The 13,489-nt window shown below is 43.7% G+C and overlaps 1 protein-coding gene and 1 pseudogene across 1 annotated transcript; both read left to right on the top strand.

Annotated features, from left to right (window-relative positions):
* Positions 1–3,635: 3,635 nt before the first annotated feature.
* BCL2L10 (BCL2 like 10) lies at positions 3,636–11,233 on the top strand. Its single transcript, XM_036917763.2, has 3 exons — positions 3,636–4,693; positions 6,259–6,377; positions 10,943–11,233. Exons 1-3 carry the CDS (start codon positions 3,791–3,793, stop codon positions 11,019–11,021), a joined length of 1,101 nt encoding a protein of 366 aa, XP_036773658.2. The 5' UTR covers positions 3,636–3,790; the 3' UTR covers positions 11,022–11,233.
* On the top strand, positions 7,783–9,659 carry LOC118928492 (T-complex protein 1 subunit delta-like; annotated as a pseudogene).
* Positions 11,234–13,489: the final 2,256 nt, after the last annotated feature.

Raw genomic sequence — 13,489 nt, 5'->3', positions numbered from 1 at the left:
GGAAGGCCCTTGTAGGAGCAGGGAGAAGTCCGGGAGGCGATGACGGTGACCGCGGAGAGGGGCTGAGGAAAGGCCCCCCCACCACGAGGCTGTGGGGTGACCGCGGGTAGCGCGGGAGGTCCTGGAGTGGTGCAGAGGGGGAGGGGGAATGGCCAGAGACCGTGAGCCGCTGAAAATCTTTTCAAAGGAGGACACTTGGGGTCCTGGGTAGGCCCAGCTGACTTAGGTTAACTGGACTTGGGGTCACATCGCTGTCAACTGGCTCCCCCCGAGCCTGGGAGAGCTGACTGAGCAGGAATTTGTAGATCTGCATTTCCCAAAATTGGCTGCTGAGAAAATCATCTAGGTCAACAGCAGATTGAAAATACAGATCCTTAAATCCCCTCCCCTGGAGACCTAATCCAGGATGGGCAGGACTGAGTTGGGCCAGGAATTCTGGTGAGGGAAGTTGGGAAAAGCTGTCAGTGGATCCGTTTGCAAGGACATGAGGCTGAACTGCTCACCCTTTCACCGGTGGCAAGAGAGAATAGGGTCACTCTTCAAGGCACACCAAGTCCCCTCATTCTCTAGGTCAGACCTGGCTGGAGCTACTGGCCTTCAGGACTGGTCAATTTCTACAGCAAGTGGACTCAGCAATTTCTGGTGAAAGAAATGAAAGTAATATGTTTGTGTCATTATGTAAAGGATGCAGACCCTCTCTAATGGGGAGATGGGCTCAAGAACAGTGCTCTGGTTAATCTAACCACATAAATAAATATGAAGAACTAAGTATAAATGCGATATGAGCATTTATGCAATGATTGTGACAACAGGAAATGCCTCTCTTTGATCCCAAAGTTACCTAACCAACATGCCACTAGTGAACACTTAGCCTTGTCATAAACCAGGAACCATGAAGCAGGGGCCGCTGTTTCCTGCCTATCTGTGTTCCTAGGAACAGGCAGCCTCCTCTGGGTCTGTACCCAAGAGAAATTAAAACATGTCCACACAGAAACTTGAACACAGATGTTTGTAGCAACCCAAAGTGGAACAATTCAGATGTTCAACAACCGAAGAATGGATGAACAAAATGTGGTATATCCATACAAGGGGATATTATTCGACAGTAAAAAGGGAGAAGTACTGACTGGATACCACAACATAGATGAACCTTGAAAACATTATACTAAGTGAAAAAAGCCAGACACAAAGGATGACATAGTGTATGATTCCATTTTTATGAAATATCCAGAATAGGCAAGTCCATACAGACAGAAAGCAAATAGGTGGTTACTTAGGAGTAGGAATGGGATGAATGGGCGAGACTGCTAATGGGTATGAGGTTTCCTTGGAGGTAACAGAATTAAAATGTCATGATGGTTGCACAACTTTGAATATACTAAAAACCACTGAACTATACTTTAAAAGGGTGGATTTTATGGTATTTGAATTACATCAAAATTAAGCTATTAAAAATACAGATAGAAAAAAAAGGCAGTCTGTAGCTATTTTAGGTATTAAAACAAGCCATATAGGTAACAGTCACCAAAATGTCACATTTTGGTTTTTGGACAAGTGAGCATGGTAACCCTGGTCAGTTCATACTACTAATAAAAGCTTCTCTGTAAAGAGCTTTTACTATGTGCCAGGTACTGTGCTAAGCACTTGGCATACACCAATCCTTGTAACAGCCCTATGATGCAGACAGTTTACCTCCATTTTTTAGGAGAGGAGATTGAGGCTAGGAAAGCTAAGCAATTACTCATGGTTGCATAGCTTCTAAATGGCAGAGCCAGGATATTAACCAAGTCTAACTCAAACTGCTTCCTTACATCGTGTAGATGGGAAATTCTGTGTGGAGATTAATTATTCATTTGTTGTTTAGTTCCAGTGATAATTATTAAGAGTTAACCAATGGCAGGGCCAGAGGATTTGCCACTCATCCCCAAGTTACTCAAAAATCTAAGAAAAAAAAAACCTGTGTGCTGCTAAAATATGTTCAAAAAGGTAAATTCATGACTCTCTGAAAAAAAGATACAAACATATATCAAAACATTTATTTAACTGATGAATGAGGGAACCTGTAAGATGTCAAAATCAGTTCAAACGTGAATCTGATGTAGATATTTATATTCCCTTCTGACAAAGTTCTTTCAGTTCACTGTAAAGAAATCGCACGTTGGTAGATAGGCGTTCCACAGGACCATCAGCCAGCAACACCTTCCCAGGGAGAATTGCCCTGTTGCCCCACCCCTGCCCCCTGCTGCAAGGGCCTCTTTGTTCACAGGGCTCAGAGTCAAGCACTGGGCAGCTGGGTTAAAGAACCTCCCTGACATCCACAGAGCACAGAATTTTGTCTGATTACTCAGTGTCTCGTCTGAAGTAGCTGCTCTTTGGAGGCATTCACATGGGACATGAGGACATGAGTATCTTCATTCTGTGTCCAAGGAAGTCCAGCCATAAACCTCTTTCAAGATGTGCTTGTCACCAATTTTCCAATTCTGTTCTCTTCAAGGCCCTGACCATCCAGCCAAACCATTGGCAATTGCCCTTGATTCAATGTAGATCTATACATCTCTCACCCCAGACATAGTGGACAACCAAATATTGGCTGAAATTTCTGCTTACTCAGAGGCTGTTCCTCCACCACTGTCTTCACAGTGAGCCTTGAATGAGGCTTTAATGCTACAACTGTCCACTTTCATGTGGTACCAGCATATCATATCAACCCATCTGTAATCCATGCTTGAGTCTGTCTCCTTCAGTTAACTGGTGACAGCATCCCCTGGAGGCCTCAGGCCTGGTATGATGGAGGAAGCAAAGCAAAAGGAATTGGCGTTGCAGGTGTCTGAGCTATCTATCTGCTCACGCAGTTTACTTGTACCTAATGCATGTGCCTGAGTTCAGTCTCTCATATACCATTTCCACTTGACAGACTGCTGCTGTAAACTCATAGGGTAGACAACATCAATATCATAATGTGATCTCAAGCTACATGGTCACCTGATGTCTAAAGTCATCCTCTACCAAGGCCCAGTAGCAAGCCAGAACCTGCTTCTCAGAAGAAGTTATCTGCAGAAAAGGACACAGATTTGCTCACAACCCTATAGGTCTGTTCCATAATTCTCCTATTGGTTCTTGCCAGAGGCTCTGAAGAGCATCCCTATTTGATACTTCAAGTATCTTTGGGTCTGCTAGGTCATAAGACCAAGTGGTAAAGCAGCTTGTACTGATGCCTAAGTGTGCCGCACTCTTCCCACTCCACCAGCCCACAGAGGGGTCGAAGTCACACACTCAAATGTGGTGTGTATTGTCTCCAAAATCAAAACAACCTACCAGGCCTTGTGACTATTTTTTCTTATAGATGATATAAGATGCAGCAACTCAGCTTCACCCTGGATGGGACAGTTCAACATGCTCCAGAGCACTGAACCCCCAGAAATTTCACTGCTGTTACCAATTCTGTATCATTCTGGGTCCAGTCAGGAGAAAGAAGCAATAGGATTACATGAATAAGAAGTATAACCTATAACAGGGGACTGGAATAGTGAGGGACTGGTGAGTAAAAAGTAAAGATAACTCTAAGCAATATAGGAACTGTAGCTACAAGTAACAGCCGCCAGCCTAATAGAGCTGAAGATTCACTCAAGTTCTCCTGTTACAGCGATCATTAAACTATTGTGATGGCCTGTTTCTTTGTTGCATCACTAGACTGTAGTGTCCTTGGGAGTAGAGACCACATATCTAGTTTGCCGTCCATTATATCCCCAGTGCTAAGCAGGGGAGGTCTAGCTGAAAAGACTGAACAAATATGAGTGAAGGGATGAATGAGTGCAGCCAATCTAGCAGCCTGAAAAATTATCCTGTTTTCTGTCACATGCAGAACCCAAGAAAGGCATCTCCAACATGCACCTGGATGAGAGGTGCTCATAATCCTCGCACCAGAGCTGGGCTGGGTGTAGACTGTCAACCTCTCCTTAAGAGGAGGCAAGAGCCTACCCAACTTTTCCAGCCTGTCCCTTCTGAATTCTTAGCCTGGGGAGGCCGAGAGCTAAACAACCGCAAAAGTTCTCACCCCGCGTCGGCCGGCTACGTGACCACGTGCACTCCGCAGGGCCTCGCTTGGGACCGGAACAGGTGCAGGTGGGATTCCCATCAAAGATTCCTCTCCGCACCTAGAAAAACAACTCCCGGGGCCGGGTGGAGTCGGGGCGGGGCGCTGCTGGGCCTAGAAAACCGGCCGGGGTCGGCGCCGGGCAGAGGCCGGGCTATGGCGGACGCGTTGACGGAGCGCACGGCGCGGCTGTTGGCCGACTACCTAGAGTACTGCGCCCGGGAGCCGGGCACCGCCGGGCGGCCGCCGTCCACACCCGAGGCCTCCGTGCTGCGCTCCGTGGCCGCCCAGGTACAGCAGCGCAACCACCAGTTCCTGTCCCAGTACCGCGGCTACCGCGGCAACCGCGTCGAACTGGTGGCGCAAACGGCCCGGGAGTTGGCAGGGGACCGCGGCGTCCTCAGCTGGGGCCGCGTGGTGGCGCTCGTGACCTTCGCGGGGACGCTGCTGGAGAGGGCGCCGCGGGGCACCGACGGGTGTCCGAAGCCGGGCCCGAGGCGGAAGGCCGACGTTGACCAGGACTGCCGGTCCATGGTGGCCCTGCTGTGCGGTTGGCTCTCCGGGCAGCACGGCGCCTGGCTGGAGGCGAGCGGCGGCTGGGTGAGCGCGCGGGGCGCGGGGACCCCGGGCGGGGCGGGCAGCCCGGAACGGGACCCCGTGGGGCGTTGGTGGTGGCAGGACGGGGACACACGGTGGGAGGTCTGGCTTTTTCCCCTTGGCGGAGTCAGCCCGATAGAAGGCGGCCTTGCTAGGGGCTCACCGACTCGCTCCCAAGCAGCTTGAGGCTTAGGAGGCTCCCCCGTCAGGTCGTCAAATTTTATCATATAGGGATTCCCAAACTGTACAAGGTCAGCAGTGAGGTTACCCCGGCCAGGTGGGTTGTTTCTCCGCTATTCTGACCTCATAGCTCCGCAGACTGAAGGGCGCCAGCCTAAAACGTTAGAATGAAAACGCATTTGTTGTCCAGCCCCCACACCTCCTCTCAGAGTCCAGGCCAAAGGTGTTGGGAGTGGGTGCCAGGCACCCAGGGATACTGACTCCAAGTTCCTTAACTTCTAATCCACTCCACCCAACCCTCAATCGGAGATACCAGGGGCCCTGGCTTTCAGCTGTAGGTCGTTGATCTCTGGTGCAGGCTAGGAGAGGAGGTCGTTGGCCTGCAGCTCCTGTGCCCAGCTAATGCCATCCTTCAGGAAGAGGGTGGCGTGCCTCCTGGATTCTGAACTAGACCTCTGTTTCTTTCTTCTCTTCCTTACCGCAGTTAAGCAAAAATAGGTTATAGGAGAAACATTGCTGGACTACTAATGCCAGTGGCTTAAAAAAGTCCGAGGAACTAGGGAAGATGCCACAGAAAATTTAGCCTCCTGTTAGCAGTTTCCTATTAGACCTGTGGTGATGAATTGGGTTCTGTTTGTGGAAGAGAGGTAGTATCTGAATCAGAACCTTGACCTTATATAAACAATTTGAGGTGTTAGTATTAATCCCTGCATTCTTGTGTTGTGTGTGTTGGTCTTCCACCGTCCAGGCCTGTGGCCAGCCAAGCTATTTGTCTTTACAAGGCCCCCCCAGGACCCTCTGCACTTAAAGAGGAAACAGACTAGGAGGAGGAAATCGCTTTGTTCTCATCTTTTGGCTAATCAACATTGACTAAGGAATAATCTTAACATGAAAAAGCCAAAATTCTCCAATTGAGTAACAGGAAATGCTCACACCTCTCCCAGCTGCAGTTAAAATGCCCCATTCTGGACTTCCTTTCCATTTTCATGAATGAAGCATCTTGCTTTATTGTCTAAGGTTATTAAGGATAACTTTCTAGTGATTTGAGTTTCCCAAATGGCATCTGCCCTTTGCTCAGGAAAGAACGTGAGACAGTAGTCGACCTTCCTCTTAGCTTTTTAAAGAAGTGAGTCAAAAGATGAGTATTCCTGCTCTAAGTGACAAAGTTCCCCATGTCCTCCTATTCCCTGTTGTACTGCTTTTTATATATCCTAACTCATCAGAGGTTCCTAATTACAGGTTGCCTATTGATTAGTATTTCCTTTTTTTTTGCTTTTTAAATTCAGGAGTTCTCTTACTGGTTAGTCTAGAGCCTCTGTGTGTTTTTATTGACTTCAGGTTTTGAGCATTTTGAAGCAGTCTGATTCTCTTCTCCTTCCCCCTTGTAGGATGGCTTTTGTCGCTTCTTCACACCCATACTGCCATCGCCTTGGAGAAGAGGACTGGCCCAGGTTCTTCTGTCAGGCTTTATGGCAGCCATGTTAGTCTACTTCTGGAAGAAATCGTTGTGAGTTCTAGAATTTGTAATCCCTTTTCACCTGCCTGTGACCAGCCAAACAAATCTGAGATGTGAAAGAACAGAACAGAATTAAACCATGTTCTGAGACATTTGCACCTGCATTCATATGAGGAGTCCTGTGGGGATGATTCAGCCAGTGTTTTAACCCATAACTCAGAGATGTTAGAACAAAGGCACAAATGGTTTTTTCTTTGAGTGGGGGAAATAGGGATTCTTATTGCTCCAAAGAATTTCACAAGAAATTACTATAGGAAATAGGGCGCTCTTTGCTTACATTTGGATAAGAGTGACTATGCCTCCCTTATCTCCACGATTTCATGTGCTACTGATGACTAATTTTTCAAGGCGGTGAGTCAGGGTGAAATTGTACCGAAGTCCTATTTTAACAAAGAGTGTAATATTAAAAGTTTTTTTATACGAAATTCTTTCTAAGTCCTTTGAAATCTGATTCCCGGGATTCCTAGGTTTCTAGAGTTAATTTAATTTATTTTTCTAACTTAAATTGTTAAGTATCTTTTAATTAACTTATGCATGTTTTTAAAAAAATGTTGGTTTCCTTGGGATTCAATAAGCCTTTCTTCCTAGGAGTAACTTGAATTGATGAGTTTCCTTTTTTATTGGTCCTTTAAATACAATGTGTATATTTCTTTAAACATTTAATCAGCATTCAACTTCATAAAGTCTATCTCTTCTGTCAGCCTTATCATCTGCAAGGTGGTAGAGAGGAAAACTTTATCCTCTTAAGTTCAGTGACTTAGGCCTGTGAATTTAGTGGAAAAAGACATTAACAGGAGAAAAACATACAAAATCTTATTTGTGCTTTTACAGGAGACAATAGAAAAGAAGTGAAAATCCCCCCAAAGTGGTTAGATACGGGGCTTACATGCCACTTTAACAAAGAGTGATAACCATGGAGAAATACTACACAAAGGAAAGGGGTTTGGGCTTTTAGGGGTGTATTGTGGGAAAGTGAGTAGGAAATATATGAGGGGAAACAAATGGAAGATAAGGATTATTCTAGTAAAGCCTGTAACAGCTTGTATTGATGTTGACCCCCTTCTCCAGTGATGAGAGTATTCTCCCTCCTCTGGTGCAAGAAAGCACATTTCTCATAGGAAATTGGGGCGTGGGGGTAAGAGTGGTCTTCCTGGAAGTGCCTTCAGCTCAAAATAACCAACATGCCAAAGTGGCGTGTTTTGGGGTAACATGTTCTGATCCCTTTCAGTGGTTAGCAGTGTACACTGTTACTCTGTGTCTGGCCAGAATCTGTGTCCATCTGTCCTTCCTGAGCCCACACAGACCCAGCCAAGCTTGCCAGGCCCAAGAAGTGGTACTCTGGAGTGGGATGCCCCCCAGAGCTGCCAGTGGCCGTGGGGAAATGCCTGTGAGGAGCATGACAAGCCAGCGCTTGGCCACAACCGAAGCTGTTGCTGATGCTGTTAGAATAAGCCTTGGACCAAAAGGAATGGATAAAATTATTCCAGATGGAAAAGGTAAGGTGACCAACCCAAATGATGTTCTTCTGAAACAAAGATGTTACGTACAGTAGGCAGAATGATGTTGGGCATGTCTAAGGCTCAGGATAAAGAAGCAGGAAGTATCCCACAGCAGACATCATCATCGTTACTGGCTCCCTGATTCCTGTACTAACCTTTTTCACAAAGGGATTCAGTAAGCCTTCTTCAAGGAAAACTTGGGATTCAAATTCATCCATCATTTCTGAGTCCTTCCAGGATCTGGAAAAGAGTTTTGAAATCTTGACGTGTCTTGACTTAACGGAACTAAAGGACAGAAAATAGTGTGAACTCAAAGGTTATCTTTCTGTGTTCAAGGCCGTCTTTTCCAGTGAGTGTAAATACATTGAGGTAAGTTACTGACCTAGCTCCTATGCTAGTATAGATCTCAGAGATATCAAAATACTTAAAGAACTTTGCAGTGACCTCAAGGGTATTATGCAAGTTAAATAAGTCAGAGAAACACAAATACGTATCTTTTTTTTTATTTTGGTATCATTAATCTACAATTACATGAAGAACATTATGTTTACTAGGCTCCTCCCTTCACCAAGTCCCCCCCCCACACCCCATTACAGTCACTGTCCATCAGCGTAGTATGATGCTGCAGAATCCCTACTCGTCTTCTCTGTGTTGTACAGCCCTCCCTGAAATACATATCTTTAATAAGTGGATTCTTTAAAAAAAAATAAAGCTCATAGATACAGAGAACAGACTGGTAATTGCCAGAGATAGGCGTGGAAGGTGGGAGAAATGGGTGAACTGTTTTTGTTTTTGCTTTTAGTTTAAATTATTACATTAAAAAATGGTGGGAGAAATGGGTGAACTGTTTTTGTTTTTGCTTTTAGTTTAAATTATTACATAAAAAAATTAACGATGGGACAATTAATGACAGTGAGTTGGTGGAAGAGTCAGTTCTCACCCAAAAGGTGGCAAATTCTGACAAAACCTGAGTTGAATAAGATTGGGCCTGTTCAATTTTGATTATTTACTCCCAAAACAGATATGGATAATCAAATAGTAGTTTCTGATATGTCCAGATGGACCAAGTGCCAAGAGAGGAGATAATATTCTCAGTTTAGCAAAGCAAGATATAAAAATGGGATAGAATGTCCTTCTCTTAAGAAGCCTAATCTTAGGAAATGCTCTTAGCAATCTTATACTCCATTTCCTGAACAAAATGAAGATTATGGTGGTTAAGGATATGGAAAGAAGACATTGAAGTCATTTGCAAGATAGTTGCAAGCAAGCCAGTTGCTCATATCGACCAATTCATTGCTGACATGCTGGGGTTAGCTGACTTCACTAAGAGGGTCAATTGAAGTGGTTCTGGCAAACTGTTCAAGATAACTGTGTAAACCCTGGAAAAATTTTGTTCATAGTTCGAACCCACGGGTGACTGAAGAAGCTGAGCACTCCAGTCAGGATGCCCTGTGTGTTAACTCTGCTTCACTAAAGAAAATCTTACTGCAGGAGGTGGTGCTCCAGAAATAGAGTTGGCCCTGTGGCTGACTGAATATCCGCAAACACTGAGTGGCATGGAGTCGTCCAGTAATCAAATCTTTGCAGATTTATGGAGAGCCCTCCATCTATACTAGCTGAAACTGCTGGCCTGAATCCCATTTCTGCATAATAGAACTAAGAAATTAGCATGACCGTGGGGAAAAACTACAGGCATTCTGTCTGAAAGGGCACTATTTTCAACTTTTTGGAGGAACTGGATGTCCACATTTGGTTGGTTTCAGTAGTGTGCTGACTCCAGCAACTGAAACTGGAGCATTCTGCAGATTGATGTGGTAAGCACTCAGTAATCTGGGTAACACTGGCTGACCTCCACCGTCATGGCCACGGATGGTGTAGGTGGGGTGCTCCTTGTTGGGCAGATACTTCCTCTTTGAATCGCTGGGCTTGGCCTTCCATTTTGCATTTGCTTGAAATTGTACTGATAATTTAATGAAGGTAGTAAATACTTGGTTTCCCAAAAAAGTGTAGCATCCTTCCATGCTTTCCTAGCCATTATGCTTGGACTTGTAAAACAGTCAGATGTGCTCAGCATTCCTCTTTGAAATATGTGGCTCTGCCTCATTGTTCTATCACAGTATGTTCTGTGCTATGGCAGAATAAGCTGATTTAACCTCCTGTTGCTGGGTATGTTTGGGTGTTTCTCCTCTTACAAGAAACATTGTTGCATGGAATTTTTATGGGAGAGAATTCTAGAAATAGAGTTACAGTTTATATGTATTAAAATTTGGCCACTACCAAATTATTCAGAATAAGTTCTACCAATCCAAACCTACACCAGAGTAGAGAATGCTTCGCTCTTCACACTCTTGCCAATTTTAAATCATCCTACATTTTCACCCTTATGGCTTCTTCAGTTTGGGCCTTCTTTCAAGATGATAAAGGAAGTGTTCTATGTTCTTAATCACTGATCCATTCTGGAATTTTTTTAGTGTAGTGTGAAGTAGGATTCCCTTCTTCTAAAAGGAGAGGTGGGGTAGATATTTCAGCATTATAGATAGATGGTACATTTTTTTCCCATACTGATTTGAATATAATCTCTATTTTGTTGACTTATCTTTTCCTCTACCAGTAGCACTGTCTCAGTTACTGTTTTTATGGTATGTTTGAATATCTGGTGGTATAAGTCTGATCTCTTAGCCCACCATTGTTCTTAAAAAAAAAATCCTTGGCTATTTCTGTGAATTGTTTAAGGTGAATTCTGAAAACTGGTTTATAAAAAACCATTAAGTTCCTGCTTTAGAATTTTGACCAGAATGTGATTGCACTATAGATCAATTTGGAAATAAATAGTATCTTTACTGGGTCTACCGTTCTAAGAATATGAACTCCTTCATTTATTTAGTTCTTTTCTGGTTTTCTTCATATAGATCCTATGTTCTTCTCGGGTGTATTCCAACTCTTTGGGTTCTGTTGCTATTGGAAATGGAATCTGGAGAAGACGTTTTGCTTTCCCAGAAACCATTTTCCCCGATGCCTCTGTTTTCTTATGATAAACTACGTCTCCTTTGTTCTTAGACCATGTGGTTCTGCTAGTGTGGACTCCTCCACACCTTACCCCACCCCATGTTCAGAACAAGACCCAGACCTGGCCTAATGGAGTCCATTCCTATGTGAAGTTAACAGGACTCAATTCCAGGATTTCTGTGGACACCAATCGGGTGAGCATCTCTCTGTGGGGATATCTTCACTGCATGGAGAGAGGCTGCCTGAAAGAGAAGACCTCACAGAAGGACAGAGGGCAGAGATCTAGGGCAGGATGGAGTGTGGAGAAACAGCTCTGATGACTCACAGTTTGGCTGAGCCTAAAACTACTTGGGACTCAATAACTATTTCCTTTTCTGCTTAAACTGATTTTTGTTTCAAGTGAAAGTTCTGAACCAGAGCCTGTTTCCCTGTTACATTTACTATTTATGGCTGCTGTGAAAGAAATTTAATGTAGATTCCACATCTGGCTATTTTGAGCTCTTATTAGATCTAAAGTTTCCTTCCCCACACTTATCTCTTGCTTTTTTCTTGGCTAATTTTTTTAAGTTAGTGAATAGTAGGGATACTTTGATTTCTGGACTCTAGATGGCTGCCTTTTCTTCCAGTACTTTTGTCACTGAGGCATTTTAGGAGGGAGGAGCTGCGGAGCCATTGCTCAGACTATGATTTAACTAAGGATCTCTCAGGTTCTTTGGATTAGACACACTTATGCTCATCCTCTGTGGTAAGAAGAAATACCCTGAAGGTGAGCAGCGCTGCCAGTTCTGCGTGATGAAACACTCCAGTTTCTGGGTGTGTTTCTGACTAGAGTATCTAGCCACAAGAGGTAAAAATATTTTTCTTATGTGGTAATCTTGTCATTGTCTTTAGCATGTGGATTCTCGTTCCTCAACTAAGCATTCTGGGATTGTAAGAGGAAGATGATCAACATGATAGAGCATGGATTAATGTGACAGTTCAAGGCGCTCTTGAGGTGCTGGGTTTGAAGTGAATTTTCTAGTGGTACCCATCAGCCTGTAAACCACTGGGTCCCTCACATTTTTGCCTGATATCCTAACCCTTATCTGCTTGGAAGGATAATATACATTTGTCACTCTTTTAAGTTTTTCCTGAATTTATAGCTTCTGGCTGGGCACTTCTAGGTAAATGCTATTTGCTCAGTCATCCTTTTTTTCCAACTGTACTTTCCCTGCAAACTTGGAGTCCTTTTGGACCCCATCCCTCGTCATCTCCCTTTGCTTTTCTCAACCCACCCCGCTATCACTTCTTTCCTGTCATTAATCAAACATTCTCTGTTCTCCAAGCAGCTCTCCCTTGCCCTAGAGTCCTTTGTGACCCTACAGCCTCCTTCCAGCTCTGACACTTCATCCTTACCTTCCCCAAATCCATCTTCAATTCTGCTACCTGGAGTAACTAGAAAAATACTTCTTAGGGATGTGTCCTTATGGAAAATTCTTTATGTATTCCTTATGGCCTAAAATGGAACCAGTCCAACTCTCCTAGACAGGCATAGTCCTGCCAGTCTATCACCTGGATTCATTTTGACCATCCTGTCTCTGAACCATTTTTTTTTTTATCATGCCATTTCCTCAACACAACCACTCTTTCCCATTCACCATTATCACTTGTCGGTATGATTCGGTGCCCACACTAAATCTTTCTTCAGTGAGGTCTCCAGAGAACATTTTCCCTCAGTGCTAAGTACCCTATGTACTCTACAGCTCTGGCTTATATTGCTGCCTTGTATTTTAGTTCTTACCACTCCCATTCCCTTCTCTCTTCTCCATCAGATGGGCTGTAAATTCTTCAAAGAAACACAAATCTGTCTTCTACTACCCCCTGCTCATTATCAACACAAAGCCAAGTGCATAAGGTGTTCACAATATTCAATAATCTTCATTATCTTTTTAAAAAATTGAGGTAGTGACTTTAATGGGGCATGCGGGGGACTTGATAATATGGGTGAATGTAGTAACCATAATGTTTTTCATGTGAAAACTTCGTAAGTGTATATCAATGATACCTTAATAAAAAATACTGAGGTATAATTGACATACATTTATATAAACTTCAGGAATACAACTATTCCATATTTGTATATATTGCAAAACGGTCACCACAATAAATCTAGTTAACATGCATCAGCATACATAGTTACTGAATTTTTTTCTTGTTATAACTTAAGATTTATTCTTAGAAACTTTGCAGTATGGTATTAACTACAGTCACCATACTATACATTACGTCCTCATGAGTTATTGATTTTACAACTAGAACTTTGTACCTTTGATACCTTTCATTCATTTTTCCCACCTTCATCTCTGGCAACCACCGATCTATTTTTGGTATCTATGAGGTTGGTGTTATTTGTTGTCTGTGCATTTGTTTGTATTTTTAAATTCCACGTATAAGTGAAACAATGCGTCTTTCTATGTCTGCTGCTTTCACTTAGTTTAATACCCTCAAGATCCATCCACATTGTCGCAAACGGCAATTTTTCATTCTTTTATGGCTAAATAACATTCCATTGCATGTATGTACCACATCTTCTTTATCCATTCATCCATCAAGGAACAT

This window comes from Manis pentadactyla, chromosome 11 (genome assembly GCF_030020395.1).
Source record: "Manis pentadactyla isolate mManPen7 chromosome 11, mManPen7.hap1, whole genome shotgun sequence".
NCBI lineage: Eukaryota > Metazoa > Chordata > Mammalia > Pholidota > Manidae > Manis > Manis pentadactyla.
The sequence above is the reverse complement of the archived record's forward strand: the minus strand, read 5'-3'. Positions and strand labels throughout refer to the sequence as shown.

Coding starts and splice junctions, on each gene's coding strand:
- BCL2L10 (XM_036917763.2), top strand. CDS start 3,791: ATGAGTGAAGGGATGAATGAGTGCAGCCAATCTAGCAGCCTGAAAAAT. Junction 4,694..6,258: donor TGGAGGCGAGCGGCGGCTGG/GTGAGCGCGCGG, acceptor TCCCCCTTGTAG/GATGGCTTTTGTCGCTTCTT. Junction 6,378..10,942: donor TACTTCTGGAAGAAATCGTT/GTGAGTTCTAGA, acceptor CTTTGTTCTTAG/ACCATGTGGTTCTGCTAGTG.